General features: G+C 42.2%; 1 protein-coding gene across 2 annotated transcripts in view; it reads right to left on the reverse strand.

Moving 5' to 3' along the window:
- The window catches only part of LOC119031941 (seizure protein 6 homolog), a 104,292-nt gene extending 91,927 nt beyond the window's left edge, over positions 1–12,365 (reverse strand). The window contains exons 1-2 of one of the 2 annotated variants that reach the window (XM_037120766.1): positions 12,124–12,365; positions 11,877–11,998 (exon numbers count right to left, since the gene is read on the reverse strand). In XM_037120766.1, coding sequence (XP_036976661.1) covers positions 11,877–11,961 — 85 coding nt within the window. In that variant the 5' untranslated portion in view covers positions 11,962–11,998; positions 12,124–12,365. Of the gene's footprint in view, positions 1–11,876 lie in introns of both variants that reach the window. The other variant, XM_037120767.1, reaches the window with a different exon arrangement.
- Positions 12,366–18,436: the final 6,071 nt, after the last annotated feature.

Here is an 18,436-nt window from a genome sequence, read left to right on the forward strand (position 1 = left end):
TAATAAGAAAACACAGTAAAAAAAAAAACAAAAAAAAAAACAATTGATATTTATCATGACACTGTATGATGTGCTGTCGGTCATTTTCTGGTTAAAATACTGAGTTCAGATATCTTTTTTGTCATACCGTCATATTCAGATATTGTGAGATAAACATCCGGACCTACCACAAATACTTTCGTAGTGTTTCCCCTGGACACAGGTGCACAGCACTCCAAACAATTTGCACCTTTGTTCAGTAGAATATACAGTAAAAGTCCAGACATCCACCATACTGTATGTGCTATAAATACAAAGAGTTCCATATCCCACAGAGGGTCCACATGGGGCACATTCATATATCTTACTTAATGTGTAAGCAACATTAAATCTATATGTGGGAACAATATAAAGTCAATACAGGCTCATTATTTGAACTGGTATATTTAAAAAGAAATCTGAGGTTATGATTCAGATTTCACAATTTAAAAACACATCTTCAGATTCTTACGGTTCTGGTTTAGCGCTGATGTTCCGTAGCTAAAATTAAATTGAGCCTTAATTAACACCCGCACCGTCAACAAAAAGGCCCACTCCTCACCTGTGCACCAGGTGTCGCTCCCCTGGCCTACACAACCGCGGCTCAGACCCTCATCAGCCTGTGTGACCCTGCTGGCTGCCTCACCAGCTGCACCTCATTACAACATGTTCCTGTCAGATGGCCTCAGCTCTCCCAGCCTTTGTATGTTTCTGTCTATGTGGCTGTCTGCTTCTCCGTTGTTACATTTTGACTACCTGTGAATCGCCGTGTTTTCGTCTCTCTTGCGAGTTAAGTTTCTGTCACATCAACTTCTCCAGCTACTTTCTGCGAAATTGGGTTTAAACATGTGACAGCTGCTTTTAACTTTCTGGAGAGTTTTTTCATTTATATCTATATATAATTTTTTTTTTTTCTCTGCCATAAATGTGGATGATGCAAGATGAAGCTGGGGTTTCATAAAGCGGCCAGGGTGGGGGGATTTCACCCTCCATGCCCCGATCCTACATATGCTTACATCATTTACACTGAATCATGTATGAAGAGGAATGTAATAACAATCTTCAGGGAGAGTAAACGGACAGAATGATCGGATTATGTTACAGCTGCTACATCTGCAGTTGGGCTGAGGTGTTTACATCGCTGAAATTCACTTAAGATATCCTACCGCAATAACGTTAACCTTATTTACCAGGAGCATAATCACATTAACATGAGTTTTATTTACCCCAAATTCACCGTCGGTTGCTATGCGGAATGATCTTGATTGACCGAGGATTGGCATTGTGGAAATAATATGAATCCATTCTTCTCCTGAACACTTCCCTTTACCGTATACATATTGTTTAAAAAGGCTTTGTCCAGTCTTTGGCAGAGATCATCCCCTACTGTCAGAATTCCTCATCTCTGTTTGCCCCGGTAATTCAGATTTAATCCTTCAAAGCACACACACACACGCACGCGCGCGGTGCTACGGGGACTGAATACATGCTACAACCTCAAGCTGCTGGGCGACGTCTAAGAACCAATTTCTGGGTTAAACGAGAAGTCGAATAAGGATTTATTTTTTAAAATGTGTTTTTTTTAGATTCAGAGACATTTTTAATCAATTATAAGTAGAGGACAAAGGGGGCTGAGAATTGAGCGGTGGTCACAACTGCGGTGATCAGTGGTTGTGTAATGCTTGAATGATAATCTGTTCGGATAATCTAATATGAATGCCCTTTGCATGTTTGTCAGCCAAATACAACCAGAAGGCAAAACCAGGAAGTGCAGCTAAGGAACAGACAATAAATGCACGCACTCGAGCCCCTGAGTCCTCGGCGCAGACATCTGTTTCCATCGCGCCGGCCCCGGACGACAAGATAGATGAAAACCACAGTCATGAGCAGTGAAACAGAAGAGATGTACTATAATAATTCCTACGGTGTAAATGCTATAACAATGGCAACTAACTACACAAACTCAACGACACACAAATCGTAGGAGAATGCATTTTTCACCGTCTTTGTTTAGCATGTTAGCATCAGTTTTCAGTCAGGTATTTGCCCATAAACCAGTAGTATTGGCGAAAAATTAGCGACAGGCAATGGTGGTGATCCATCCAGGAGTTGTCAACACATTTCACTCAGAGCCACGAGGGACCACAATAATCAGCAGACTCAATCCTTTGGGGAACGTGAATGTCTGCACTAAATTTCATGGCAATCCATCCACCAGCTGCTGAGATATTTCAGCTTGTCTACAGTTTACAGGCTGAAATATATTTTAAAAAAAGGAAGGAAGTAAGGAACACAAAGAGATATCAAGCAATGTGTTCCATTATGTCCCTGTCAGAGGTATTGTTTGACTTTCAAAGCTCTGACAGAAAGCTACTTAAAATTACTTCACCGTCTATTTTCGCAGCATCGTAAAGAAATGTCAGGACCTGCTTTCAACCGGTGAGAGCTACAGTCCGGCAATCAATGGCGTGGTCCGACGGAGCTCCAGCTGTTCCCCTTGCTAAGTAATCCATTCTTAAGGGGCGACAATTCATTTTTTTTTTCTTTTTTTTTTTTTTTTTAAAGGCTGCTCGATGCTTTGACAGAAGAGAATGGCCACAATGAGCCGGCTCTCCATCACCGGGAGAGAGAAGCGGAGGCAGAGGATTGCATTATGACTGACAGACAATTGCCCGACCACCCGCCAGTCGCTTGGACTGACAAACGCTCGATATTCTGAAGATGGCGGTCGATGTTAGAACCTTTAAATTATACACAAGGTCCCCCGGGACGCTGCTGCAATGCATCTCACTACAGAGAGGCGAGGCTCATGGTCACGCCGCGGCCCTGTCCTGCTGCTGTTGTCTGTATTGTCTGGACTCGAGACGTCGGATGCACAGAAACGCGTGGAAATGGATGCCTCGCTTTAATTTGGCCGGCGTTTCAAACTCAATAAGCGAGGGCGCGATGGTTTTTGACACAAGCTGCAACTATACAGCAAAGGCAACGACTTCTGCGTCGCCGCACACTTTTCTTTCGTTAGTTTGTGTTTGTCTTTGACTATTTTCAATTACTCATCGAGCCACTATCCACTTCCTCGATCTGTCCACAACACTGTTATCTTTCTCTGCTACTTATAATATGTTTACTCATCCTGATGAATTCAATTACATCTTTTCAGAGGAAATTACTGTGGGGGTGGCTCAGCCTGCCAGAGGTCAGCACTAACTGTGAATACTAATACTCCTCCTCCAAACACATTACACAGCCTATTACCTGCTGCTTTTCACACAGCACTCTCCAACCCCACATAAGCCCTTTTCCACTGCCACAGATGAAATGCTTTCTAGATGGGATGTGGCGTGGAGAAGAGGGGAAGAGAGCTGGAGCTGTCCCCAGGCCTAATCGTTTCAGAGAGCCAGCCCCACTGCAGCCGCAAAACACGCCAGTCCTGATTAGGGAGCTGTGTACATGGCCAGGTAGAGCGTGAAAGGTGTGGAAAGGAGGCTTGGCCTTGGGGAAGCTAACCATGCCACCTCCTTTTTTTTTTTTCCTCAGTGGATCGATAAGGCACAAGGCCAAAGGCAAAGCAGGTTGAAGTAAACCAGCAACGAACTGCCTTGACAAAGTGGAAGACATCGCTTCATTTAGGGTTTTTGCTGGAGGGGTACTCCGCCATTGGAATAAATTAAATGCGTATAGACCCACCCGGTTTCGCGAGGCACGTTTTCTGAGTCCATTGCCTTCCCTGCTGGAAGTCCTGCCCCAGTTCTGCGCTTTGAGGAGGGAGATTTCATAAGTGGGGCGGCTATGGGTGCCTGCTGCCCCATCCAGAGGAAATTCTCCCTTCTTTTGCCGAGGATACGTGTTGACAATTTCATTGTAAACCTGTTACTTTAAATCTCTGCGGAGATGATTGCATTGAGACAAAACACAGGCTGTTGGAGAAAACCTCTCATATAATTATCTAAACGCAATAACCCATTTCATGGCTCTCCAAACTGTCAAAGTGATTAAACAGAGGAGGATGGGAAAAGCTATCAGGGAAAGGGACAGTTTAAGTTTTTTTCTCTCTCTCTGCAGTATTTTTTAAATGCCTTGCTGGGTAGAACTATGTATTTCTATTTTTCAGCTTTTCCAGAGGAATTCTTTATTACTTTCTCAAGAACAAATCATAGATAGGAGGATTTTCTTTTTAAAAGCCAGCATATGCAGGACACATGTCACACAATATACAGATGGACCAGGTACTAAGCTAACCAGCAAGCATATGATGGTATATTACAATACATATATTCCTTAGTAATTATTTGTTTAGAACATTAAATGAAGCCTTCTCTGTCTTTATCTTGTCAACTTCAGCCGCTGCTCAGCGGCGGCCAGCTCTGGTGGAGAGAGACGCCCTTCTGGAGGAACAAACACCCAAAGTCACATCAGATTTTTTGCTCTGATCTGGAGAAATTTACCAACGGGAGGAGAGATCAGAGATTACTTCAAAAAATTTCGGCCACAAAATTGGATTTGTGTTCACTCCCATTTATCAACCTGACAGCAATCGGCGGAGGCGGCCTCTGTTAGTGGGTGTTTATGGACTGTAATGTTGAATGCCGACTAAAACAGGAGGAGAAATTCACTGTTTTTCATGTAACTGCTCTCTAGCATAAGCAAATGTACAACGTGAAGTGATCTGGCTGTTTCGCGGGAATAAATACTGGTGTGAGTTAATGCAGATAAACACAATTGATCTTGCTGTCAAACACACCATTAAACAACCACTGTTTCTGATGAAAAACTCAAGCACAAATGTGGATGAGGACGAGGTAATGTTTAAAGTAATATTCACTAACTTCCTTCTTCATTCGCTGACTCTGTCCCTGAAGTTATAGCTTATATGTTCTCTGTGTTTGAACATGGTAGGAAAACATCTGGAACAATGTAAGAACAAACTCAACTGAAAAGACATCTTAATCCATGACTCTTTTATATTACATGTTCAACAGTGTGCCCAGTGAGATTTCCATGCCACTTAGTTCAACAAACATTCATGCAACGATCCCCAAAGGGTACACACTCAAATCACGCAAACATTGTTTACTACTCCTCCATTATATCTTGCATCTCTCTCAATCAAGGAGTCATGAGGAACTGCAGGCAGCTCCTCTGAGTCTGAAAACAACTATGGAGGCTCTTCAGGAGGTTAGTGTAGACGCTGGATCAGAACTGGAGGCCATTTCATCGAAAGAAGAACAAAAAAGACGTCATTGAAGGCTTTTCCTGATTGATTGTTGCTGGAAAAATGTTTTACTCTTTTCTCTTGACTGGCTAGATTGATGGTTCGTCCAATCACCTGCCAAGTACTGTTTGAAAAGTGCCGGGGCCCTTTTTTATTTTCTAGCTGCATCTGTACCCGGCGAGTCGGGTTAGTTTTGGTAAATCAAGTGGAGTTTGGTGATTGATGGATATGAAAGTTAACTCGCAGCGCTCCTGTGTTAGTTCACAGTCGTCCAGGTAAATAGGCCGACTTACTTCTCCTGGATACTGTAGGAATGTGCTGCAGTGCTGAATTGAACCATTGTTTCCTCTGGCCTTGAGTTTGTTAGCAGGTGCCTTTATATGTATGTATATATATATATATATATATATATATATATATATATATATATATATATATATATATATATATATATATATATATATGTATATATATAGTTTTGTTCATTATAATATTGTTTGTGAGACCACGCTCAAATTTACCTGGGCTTCAAGTGAATAACTCTCAACAAACAAAAGGTGCAAGAAGCAAATTATGTTGCTTAAATATTTCTGTAATGTTCAAATGTTGTTGCTCACTGTCATTTCATTGTCATGAAGTTTTTATTTCCCTGGACCGGAATTAAAGAGAATATGTTGGCGTTGTGTTGTTTACAGGTTAAAGAATATGCCAAACATAAAAATGAATCAAAGTAAACTAAAATGTTCAGTTGCTCTTGGCAAATGAATTCCAACCACACTCATCTCTGAGTCTGCCTCAAGAGAAACTGAAATTCAAGATGCTAAATAAAACAGCAGGAAGTGAAAGAGAACCTGACAAAGAAGCTGATATTAAAAACATTGCATTTCACACAATTTCTCAACATGGCTGGTTGCCCAATTTCTTTCAAAGCTGATGCAGCATTTTGACCAAACAGTATGTGTATGTGGAAAAAAACAAATTAAAACCATGTGCACAACCACTTTCTGTCCTCCACATCTGAATTTTGAAAACGCAGAAATGCAGATTAAGCTGGAGTACAGCTTTGATTTAGAGAGAACGCCGGGCTTTATTTTTTCTGTAGGGTAAAGCCAGCTGTTGGGAGCACCATGCCAAGCAAAACAGTCATGAACTCGAGAAAAAAAAAAAAAAAGATTCTCGCAAAAAAATACTCTTTTTCTTTCGACAAATAAAGCCTTGCATTTTTGAGGAAAGAAAATATATACGAGGCAATGACTCAAATTAGGATGCATAGAACATTCTCACGGAGCGAGAGAGAGGCATTTGCACATGAAGAGTTGAAAATGAGTCGCATTCAGCCAAGCTGTGAGCTCCACCTAGGAGGCAGTGAAAGAGACCGAGACAGGCACAGAGAGCGGCTGAGGCAGGCAGGCGCCAAGCCTTGAAGAGGGGCATTCTGGCATAATGACTCTCATTTACCATTGACAGGCCTTGGGAAAGTTAAACTAATTATGACAGCACACAGATGCTGAATAGCCCTTGATGAAGTTAATCACTGGCAATCCAACAAACAGGTGTTGAATGATTTCTGTTACCTCCCATGGAATTATAGGATGTTCAGATTCCTTTTTTTTTTTTTCTCCAGCGCACCTCTCAAAGCAACAATTCACCCTAAGTATGTAGTTTTCTTCACACAATCCCTGGCAATTTTTCATGAACACCATGAACACCTCCAGTATTGTAACCTGTAATGTTCGTGAGACAACCAAGGAAACTTACTATTGAGTTGATTACATACACAGAAAATTATCTTCATTCCACTGTAGTTACAAGTGTCAATACAAAAGCAGGCCCACAGAAATCACCTTTCGGTATCTCGATCACTATAAGTGATGCTGCTTTAGCATGCACCTCTTCCAATACTGACCACAAATCAAGACCAAAATAGCGTGATAGTTGAGTGTTTACCTTCTGTTTCTCCTTCCTTTCTGTTTCCTCTCTACCAGCAACCTTATCTGCTTCTTATCTGCCTCTTGTCCAGCCTCGCCTCTCGAGTTAATCGATCAAGGATGGTTGCATTCTCTTGGATGGATTTTTAAAAAAAGGCAGAAAAAGCTAAATTGGAACCCCGAATATACTTGGGAGGCCGTTAATAGCCATGCCCAAGTAAAACCTATGTGTGGGAAACACTGATTTAATTAGCCTTTTGTTTTTTTGTCCTGTTCATTTTAGAGTCATAGACTTTAACCAGGTGAGCAAACAGTTTATCTGCCAAATTGGTGTGTCACACAATGTAACTGCAAAATGTCATAATAATTAGGAGATGCACATAAATACCAGCACATCATCCGTCAGTCGATAAAGCCTTAAAAATGAAATACCAGCCCGAAATGAACATTTCTGTCGATATGACAGGCGGACAGTACCTTGACTATTTTGTTATTTTGCCCCTGTAATTGTGTACATTTTGTAAAGCATTGTATGTCTGCAGCTGCCGGTGGGGCCATCACAATAAGCGTGGGCATAATAGTACATTAATTCCATTACGGGAGAGACTTAGGGGGAGAAAATATGTGCAAATATCGGCATCTGCATCGGCAGTCAGCCCAGACGAATTGGAAAACATAACAGATATAGGCAAAAATCCAATATCATGCATCCCTAAGAATGATAAATAACATTTGCTAAGATATTATCAATCTACTGCTCCAAAACAAGAATCTGGGGTAATAATCTCGTGCTGCAAAGAATCCACAATGTGTGAATGTGACATCTTGAAAACAGCAGTGTCATGTCAGTGAGAACTCCGTCAACCAGGAGGAGATCATAACTCATTTAATGAGCTTTTTGGATACATAAAACGTTCCCTTTCTTCCGACTCCCAGATCACCACAGATCGCCTGTTAACAGTCTCAGATAATGTGTAAGCATAAAGATAATAGGCTCGGCTGAATGTCATTAAATCGTGTAAAACTTCGAGTGCCGCGCCAGGGCCAACAAAAAACCCCTCCGCGCTGAATGGATGCATGATTAGCTATTAAATACACGTCAGGAATTTGTTAGATGTAATAATTTCAATCCAGCATTCAGTCATTACGAGCTGCTTTTGTAAAGAATGAGTGCGAAACGAGCCTAAAAATCACTGCAGAAGTTATTTATTGATTCGTGCAGGAACTTTCGGAGATGGAAAAGGATTATATGGTGTGTAACATTTTTTTTATATCGAGTCTAACTTAACCTGAGTGCTGTTAAAAGTAATGAGTTACATCGGATAGCATGCTCGATGTTAGAGTGTAAAATTGATTGATACCTCTTTAGACAAGTTCAAGCTGCAGCTTTCAGCTTGTCTACCCAAGTTAACGTTCGTGACGAGTTCCTTCACTTCGTCCCTCGGAGCCTGGAGATAATTAGAGGCCTGTGGCGTCTGACTTTTTTACAATTTGGTAATCACGTCGTCAAACATCGTCGCCGGTTCGCTCCGGCTCCATTTACCACTCCACACCTTCACCATTGCTTCTTTTCAATTCCCGGGAGGTGAGAGCGGATGTTGTTTTGATTAGATTTTTACTCTAATGAACGCATTTATTTGGTTTACCCATTACCCGTGATGTGAAGCGGACTCTTTTAAAACGTGATTTTTTTTTTTCCTATGGGGCTAAAACGCGAACACCATCAGCTATAAACTATGAAGAATTCCAGAGTCAAAAACCACTCGACTCGCGTGTCTCTCAGGTGTCGGAACTCCTCACAGAACAGCTGAGTCACTTTGCCTTTTTTTTTCCCCCAGAATGCGTGAGCAAAAAAAAGGCTGGAGGACAAACTAAATGAAAGTGCCTCATGAAAAGTACGGGACGGATTTAAGTGGCCGCCTGGTTTGTATTTTTCTCCTTGTTTTTGCAGTTAAAGGTGGACATTAAGAAGTGGGAGCAGAATGTTAACGACCTTCATCCTTCAAACACGGTTTCTCTCCGTCCCTCCGAATGAGCTCTTTTAATTAATGCTAAAACATTAAAGGGACGGACTCTTGACCGGTTAATTTGCAAAGCAACCGTGCAGCTTTTTCAGCTTAATGAGAGGAGGATTGTGTCTTGCACGCTTACTTTTCCTTTAGTCATCTGATTGGTTTGTTTGTCTATTTGATGCTCAACATATAAAAGAATCATCTAAAGCTTAAAATGCAGTCTGCCACAAAACAATAAAGAAAAATGTGCTCCGGATGTCTGTATTCTTCTTGACCTGGTTGGAACAATCCTGACCGCTGTGGTGACGTTCACAACTCCAAAAAGACTCATGACAATTACACAAAAATACATAAGCAGCTATTATAAGTTTGTGTTTGTCGCTCTTTACGAGGGCAGCCTGAGTTTACGCCACAAAGAGGAGAAATACAACTTTGACGGAAAAGAAAAAATCACCCAGCGGTTAAGAAACAATCAGTCGCTTGTTATTTCAAACAACAATTGAAGAGTTCTTCTGCAAAAAAAAAAAATGTTTTAAACGAGCGAACCGAAACCAGTTTGATTGATATTCCCTGCCATAAACATGAATGCAAATGTTTGTTTTTTTTTCCTTCTTCAATTATTCAGCTCCATTTATTACACACATGATTAGGTGAAAATGACGGAACGAGACGGGGAATATGATGGCACGGTTCCCCTAAATTCAGAGAAAGGTCTCTCCTCGTGTCGTTCCCTTTTGCTCCTGACAGTGAAATGGATGGATGTGCTGTTTGTGTTCCCCCTGCTGGGTAACAGAACGGAGCAGGTTCACAACAACAGGCTGCACCGCAAAATAAGAGATTAGGACCCCTGAGAAACAAAAAAAAAAGAAAAACCTTCCGTCAATCCCGTGACATCTTCGCGTTCAGAAACTTCCCTCACAGTCATGAGAATTAAAAATTGAAACTGCGGCTCTCCTTGGATTTTTTTTTTTTTTTTTTTTTTTAAAAGACGTGAACGTCTGCTTTTTGGCGGAGGCAGCGGCAGAGGTTTCGCTAATGGAGAGCTGTTAAATGTTATTTTTGCTCTAAAAATAGTGCGCTGAGCATTTCCCCCTCCTTCCCTCCCTCCTGTCTCTCCCTTGAGTTTTGAGTTTTGAGCTGTGAGCGAGCGGTGCAGGTGTGTTCTGGGGCATATGTGGCATTGTGATTCTGAAAAAAAACACACAAAAAAACACTGATAAATGCAGACATTTTTTTTCCAAAAGCTGAGTGAGCGTTTTAATTTTAATAACATTTAAATATTAAAAGTCTTCTGATAGGACCACAAACCACCAGGTTTGCACTTTAGTTCTGAAACTCAGTTACTGAAGCGACGCGGCACCTTTATCCTCCACTAGATATTCAATCAGCAGATGTTTTTTTTTGTTGATGGTGTAAAATATTGGTTCAGGCAGCCGGCCAGGATTGCACCTAGCCATTCCTTTTTTTTCTTTTTTTATTTTAATGGACTGAGATATGATGAGTACAACAGCTCAGGCGCTGTGAATTCATTTTCACAATTATCACATTGTTTAGTCATCACTCGCCCCTTCAAAAACGTGCTCGTTCTCAACAGGAAAAAATGAGAGCTTCCATCAGAAACAGAGCTGGAGAAGCAGAATTTCACCCCTGCACCTGCATGATTATTTAGGTCACCTTATCCACAAGTCATTCATACTGGACGCGTGTTTTTAAACTGTACAGGCTTGACAAGGAAGAGACATAAACCTCCCCTCCAGAGGAAAAAGGGGATGTGACACCGGAACTGTGCAGACAACCCTGGACCACAGAGAGACCAGTGCTAATAATGATGATAAAGAGAGGGAAGAGGCACACAATAGAGGAATGATTATAGGACGAGGCCACTGTGCATGAATCTCCTCCACGAGCACTCAACTGTGTCAGACAGCTTGGTCAATAATCTTCAGCGATTCCTGAGGATTAGAGTCTTATTACCGAGCACCGTCTGTCACACAGACCCCGGTGCCCAGAGACGAGTCACTTCCTGGCTGCTTTCACCAACATCTGACTTGGACGCTTGTCTCATCGGGGCTGAATATAGTTCAGAATTTGAAAGTCTTGTAAGTTGTATTCGGCGCGTGTGTACCTGTGTGTGTGTGTGTGTGTGTGTGTGTGTGTGTGTGTGTGTATGTTGTGATTGACAGTAAACGGTTATGTAAGCTGACTGGTGAACATATTTTCACCCTGTGGCAGAATGTGAGGATCCATAACTTTCTAATTAGCAGAGACCCGATGAGCTCCTTTTATTTGCTGCCTGTGCTCATAATTGAATATCTATCTCTGTAGTTTAAGAAAAGGGGAAAAAAGTGGTAGTTTGGAAAGAGCTGCAGATTATTGATGGAGGGGGTGGAGGGATAAAATCTTTGTAGGCAACTTTGAAAGAAAAAAATGGCAATGCTCTTAACAAAATTAACAACTTGTGTCAGAATAAATTAAAAAAAAAACGTCCTGTGTGGGCTCCTGGCTCGACGCACACACACTTGTGGATCCGACACAGCCTGGTGTCACAGCCCCCCCTCCAACACTCACTCAGCTCTCTATCACCAAGACCAAAATAAAAAATAAAAAAAAAAAGGAAGCGCACGGAACAATCCCCCCCTCACACACACACAAACACACACACACAAACACACAAAGTACAACACACAACACCTTTTAAGTTCTTACCTTGTCCGCGTATCGGGGCCACGGCGGCTGCCAAGACCAGAACCGCCAAGAGGCTCCTCAATTCACAGTCCCGTCTCACGCACATGTCTGTACTTAAAGTCGAGGTGGCTCTCACGGCGTAGCTGCAGAAATAAAAAACACGTCCCCGGTGTTCAGCAAAAAGAATACTTCCACGGTTTAAAGAATAAAAAAGAAAAACACCAACAACAAAGAGGGGGGAGAAAAAAAAAAGCGAGATATCTCGGACCTTCTGCGGAGCACAAAGCGAGCCGTGCGGCTTGCCGTTGCACTTCGTTCCCTCCTTCCTCGCTTCGCTCGGCGGGGTGAGGACGGTGGAGGATGATCAAGTGAAACGCGGAGGTTCCCTCTTTCTTTTTAATTTGGACTGCTCGGGAAGCGGATTCCTGTCTGTGTGGAGCAGCGGGCGCGTGGAGACAGGAAGGCAGCCGAGGATTCAGCACCGCGGACAGCTCCTAGCGTCAGCTGCTGGAACAGCCTCCAACAAGTTAGTGTGGCGGAGGTGGAGGTGGTGGTGGTGGTGGTGTGTGTGTGTGTGTGTGTGTGTGTGTGTGTGTGTGTGTGTGTGTGTGTGTGTGTGTGTGTGTGTGTGTGTGTGTGTGTGTGTGTGATGGGGGGGTGGGACTGGAAAACATTCTCTCTTCCTGTCCTTTACATCAATTAAGTCCACACAAGCATATGTATGTTGATTTATTTTGTTTTTTAATCAAAATCAAAGTCAAAATCAGGTTGAAATGTACGGAAATGTTGTTTTTTTTTGTTGTTTTTTTTTTTTTTTTTTTTTTGGTGTATGTCATCATTTATAATAAGCATCAGTTAAATGTTTCCCCTTCAATTATTTATGAATTCAAATTTATTCTCACTGACATCAGGTTTCAGAAAGACCTGTGAACCGTGATCCAGGTAACACTTTAAAATTGAATAACCATCATTAATAAATGGTTCCATTTTACAGTAAGTTGAACTGAAGGAAACAGTGACATGCTTTATAAACCCATTTATTAAAGCAGATGTTGCAACTTGTGTCCATATCGCTGTGTGCATTTCTTATTTAAATACTGTGGTTTGTGTAAAAAAAAAAAAAACCTATATATTTCAGAATCAGAATCAGAAATACTTTTTTGATCCCTGAGGGACAAATTGCTTGCATGTACAGCTGCTCCCATTCAAAGTTCCAGAAAGATGCACAAAAAAAAAAACTATATAACTATATATAAGCATGAACAACTAAAACAGAACAAAAATACAAGAAATCTACTAGAATATATCCATATATACAGTCTAATAAATAATGCTACAGTTGGAATATGGGTTATTGCATGTTGTTTGTTTTAATTATTGCACGTTAGAGAGAAACAAATCATCCAGAGTTGAACAGTTTGATGGCCGCAGGCAGGAATAATTTCCTGTAGCTCTCTGTGATGCATCTTGGATGGCCATTATAAAGGCGGTCAATTATAAAAAGAAAAAAAACCTTTACAGTTGCTCAATAAACTGTTTGTTATTATGATTTTATTCTTTGTTAACAGTGAAACAACCATTTACTAAAGTTAAAGGTCCCATATTTTGAAAAACACATTTTCTGTGGTCTCTACATATATAAGCTGGTCCTCCCTGAGCCTGCCAACTCCCAGAATGGGGAAAGCAAACGATTCCTGCATGGTCTCTGTAGCCCACCCACTGGTAACACGGTGCTCCTACAGGCTGTTCAAATTCTGCTACTTTCGTTACATAAGGAAACGAGTCATTTACATAGACAGGCGTCGTCTGCACGGTGATAGGAGAACATCTGAGAGGGGGGCGTTTATCTCCGACATGAAGTTTGGTGTGTCCAGCGGTAAGCTAGCAGTGTTTTGCAATGTCATCGCTCAGAGCTAGACACACAAATTACTCTGTTGTTGGTTGTAAAAATCAACATCAGTGCCTATATTCTGTCCCAGCTACCGAACAACAGCAGAGACAGTGGTTGCGTTTCATTTTTAATGACAACGTGCTGGCTGCAGTCCGTGTTAGCTTGTGTGTGTGCGCTAACCACTTCACATCGGACTGTTTCAGTAATGATGGTCAGTACAAAGCTGGCTTTGCCTCGACACTGACCCTCGTAAAAGGATCAGTCCCGCCCATACCGGACCCAGCAACTGCACCTGAGCCACAGGTAAGTGTCGCCACATTTTGATAGTATTTACTATGAGTATGATGAAGTCAGCTGGAAATTGGCTAACTAGTTAGCTCCGCTTTAGTCCACTATGCAATGGCGTTTGTAGCAAGTTTAATGTAAAGTAAAAAGTCTGGAAACGTGCAGACTGGAGACAGAGACGATGCAAACAGTGTCCAAGAGTTCAGAGACTGTGTTGGAGACAAACACAGCTTTCGCTAGCTGTTAGCCATTAGCTACATGGGAGTAACTGTAACAACACATACATACAAACTAACATTATTCAGACACACTAACCATTTTGAAACGTCCTGCTGCAGCCACAGAGTCTGTACTACTTCAGGAGCCTCTCCCTCTAGGTCTGATTCTGGGTCAAACTGGTATGGTTGAACCATCTCGGCGAGCCATAGCGATACATCCACTGTAAAACATTAGCGCATGCTACTGCTAGCAGCATCGTCTCCCTGAGAGCTGCGTGTAGCAGGCAAAGCAGGCATTGACAGACGGAGCTCATTAGCATTTAAAGGTGCAGGCACAGAAACAGCCTGCTCTCAGTAGACCTCACTTGAGCGAATTTTAGACAGCTGAAATTCAGGACCACAGATGGGTTTGGGGCAATGCATTTCGAATACAGTATTGTTGGACCTCTGACAGCTGTGTGAAATTGATGAAAAGCAGTATAATATGGGATATTACACAAACTATAATGTCATTTATTAATGACGGCTGTGATGAGAAGGTGTTACTAATTCCTTTGTGTTCGAGCTAATCAGCCAGTGTTAGCATGCTACCGTTTTGGTGAATACTGTAATATATTCTCGCTAAACATCCAAAAGTGTTCCCTTCATTCACAACAAACGGACGTGTTACATACACGCCGCAGTGGTTCTACAAATACAGGCAGTCATGAAGGGCTCGAGTGTTGTGATATCTGGAAAAAAACGAGAGATTTCAAGTCTAAAACTTTGGTTCCATTTGTGAGGGGCGTAATGTGCACGGCCAGTTTTGAGTTCTGTGTTGAACATGGTAGGTATGAAGTATCCCGACATTAACATCACTGCACTTAGATGTGATCAAAGGGCAGAGATAGTTTTGCAGGATTTGTAATGGAGCTTTAAAGGTTTGAAAAAAAAAAAAAACATCTTTTCTATTTTGACATCATTTTCCATTTGGGATAAAGCTGTGCTCTGTGATTAACAGGCTTCAGGGTGTAGAGAGAGGCATGTATGTACATAATATCACTATAAAAAAGACAGAATGTTTCGGTCTCTGTGCAGAAATGTAATTTAAGGGTAACCCAACACTAATTTTACAAACCAAAAATTTGCCTCTTGTGTCATTTGTGGCTCCAGAGATATCTACATGTGATCTGATAAATCGCCTCTAGTGATATCACTCAGTGGCTAAATTGCATTGTGGGTAATGTAGGTACCACACTTTGAAAATCAGTTGTCTCATTATGGACAGTTTAGAAACAAATGATCTAAATCAATACAGTGGAAACGGACATATATTCTTTCTCTCTTATTCTTCCAGGTGACTATATTACCCACAATGCAACTTAGCCACATGATGATTTCACTGGAGGCAATTTATCATACGACAGCAGCTTCCTCTGGTGCCCCGAAAAGCTTTATACCTTCTTTTTTCACATACATAGTAGTGCTCCATAAGACCTGTCACACTTTAATGTGTAAAATTGTAATATAATTAGAAATGTGAGTCTCTTTTCCAGCCGAATACCTAAATATTCCTAATATTTTCATACCATTGTTCGAACCACCATTAGATTGCACTGCTTTTTGGTTTCCGACCCCTAAATTTAGCTCCACTCTGACCAGCTTTTTTGGCTGCAGCAGCTGAGTGCATTGTTCCCAGTACAGCTCGGATCCTGCTGTGCATGACGAGCCCCGAGGTAAGATGTTCCTCAGGTGCTGGAAATAATGATGCCATGCTCTTAGTAACTCAGGTCACTTTTTTTTATTTTTTCATTTTTTATTTTTTTTGTCCCTTTCCCAGGTTCCGTTCATGTCTCAGGGCCGTATCTATTTTGCCACTGATGTATGTCTGCCCGGTGCTCGCAGGAGAACACCGTTCTAATGAATAAAGTGAGGTTCTTAAATTGGATACTGGCAGCTAAATTGTCACCAGTAAATACAGTATTTGGACACTGTAGCGAGGAGAGCCAGAACTGTGACAAGGATGTAAAGAACACCGAAACGAATCCGTGGGGAAGTTTTCGGTTTAGCCTCCCATGTCAGAGTAGAAGGGGGGGGAGTTCGAAGTAATGAGCAAGAAGTCCAACAGGCTCTGAGGGCAGCTGGGGTTTGACCTCTGACCTCCCTTGAGGAGCCAGAGTAAGATCAATAAAGTGCTATATCATTGTTCTTGTGGACGGCAGTTAATCAGAGGCGGTTCAACCACCAAACATCGAAGTGAAAAGTGATTATTGAGGAATAAATACGCTCTCCTCTCCTCTTATCGACTCCGCTTATCATCACCCCCCTTCACTTATCTAGGTCGTATTAGCCCGTTATATCAAAAGAGGCTTAATATAGGCTTGGAAAAATAATTGCTAAGTGCCCGCATTCCGTTCATTCGGTCGGTAACTTCTACATGACTGATGCATGAACAGTAATGGGGGGAAATTCAGACACGGCTCACAGTCTAATAAGCTACAAAACAAAAGTTGTTTTTTTTTCTTTGTCTGCGCTGTCATATCACCTAAACAGAAGAAGCTACAGCAGGTTGATGTGCGTTCACAAGCGGCGCGTTGTCGGGAGACGGAGCAAAATAAAGGTGATTAGGGGACAAGAATAGAGACGGGAATGGGGAGAGGGGGGAGTGAAGGCATTTTGGAAGAAGAGAAACCAGACTTTCACTGAAGATGCTAAAATAGCACGCGTAAGCAGATGCTATTTCAAAACAAGACCACTCGGTCTAAAAATAAAAAGGTGTACAGTGGAGTGGAGTGGAACGCAGCCGTTCTTTGAGTCCCGCAGCATCCCACAGTGAGATGAGTGTGATGATGTGATGATGGAGCCCCCTACTTGTCTCTCACACCTCCGGCCCTTAAGAGTCCACTGCCTTGGATTAAAAAAGAAAAGCGTTATTTTGTAAAATGTCATTTCATCCTCCCCCACCCCTCCCTTTTTTTAAAAAAAATTCTTTCTGCAGTTGACTTTTTTCCGCTCAGGTTCTATTTGACTTTGTCTCACTTTGCCTCCGTCCGTTGCCCTCTCGTCCCCGCGCCGCCTCTCTTTCTCTTCTAAATTTATCTCTCCGTTTTTCCCCTCCACATCCCCGAAGCGCGGGACACTCCTTGCATCACTCCCGCGTTCTCCCTCCGGGGCGAACTCGGGGGGGGAAAAAAAAGAAAAAAAAGGATCTAATAGTGCAACTTTCCCTTTAGTGAAGCTCGGTGGAGCCATAAAGCAGCCCCGAGGTCTAGTTGGCAGCCAGATGGTCGCAGCCGAGCTTTCATTCTGCTAATGGGTAGGGGGGCCGAGCAGTTAATGAAAATCAGACCCTTGAAATGAAATGACCAATGTACCAAGGTAATGAGGCACACATCGGCAGCAAGCCTTTACAAGCATTAAGGTAATCTAAGATGGCAGGATTATGTAAAAAAATATCTTATGATGACTGTTCATTGGATGGCTGAGGACTGATTATTACACAGCATGTTCGGCTAACAAGCACACTCCCACTTACTCAGAGCGCTGTCTGTGATATTTAGATTAACTGGGCCTCGGCTAAGTGCTTCATCCAAGCAGAGGCTGTGTGCCAAACGCTATCAATGAGTCTCTTCCCACGTACTGTAGCATTACAACCTACAAATTACAGCCCGCATTACAGTCACAGGCAGCGACCATATCACAGCCACGCGACTCACAGATGCAGCGCGGCTCTAATCATCGTGCATTACATTTTCGCGGCGCCAAAGCGTGACCCCTTTCAGCCAACAATCGCAATTAGAGCGCTGTGTTCGAAATCCGTTCCCCGCCATTTGCCGCTATTTGTCTTGCATTAGGGCGACGCCAATCAAACATCAGCCGTCAGAGGGGAGGAGAGCGTGAGGGAGTCGGGGCTTGAAAACCGAGGCGGAGTGGCAGAGGTTGCCGTAGTAAATAATATGCCTTCACCATCACAGTTACTACAGTGAGTTACGGCTTACTTACTTCCCCGCCTGATACAGCTCAATAAAGTCCCCCTCAGAAAAAAACACACCTAAAATAACAATTACAAGGAGTAGCTACTCAAACATAAGGCGCATTATGCATATTTCTGGTCTCATTTGGAAGGTAAGATGTCAAGGAATATGAATCTATTATTTTCTATTACCATTCCGGCATAAACAAAGAGAGAAATAAATAAGATTAGCTAC

The sequence above is a fragment of the Acanthopagrus latus genome, chromosome 13, assembly GCF_904848185.1.
Source record: "Acanthopagrus latus isolate v.2019 chromosome 13, fAcaLat1.1, whole genome shotgun sequence".
NCBI lineage: Eukaryota > Metazoa > Chordata > Actinopteri > Spariformes > Sparidae > Acanthopagrus > Acanthopagrus latus.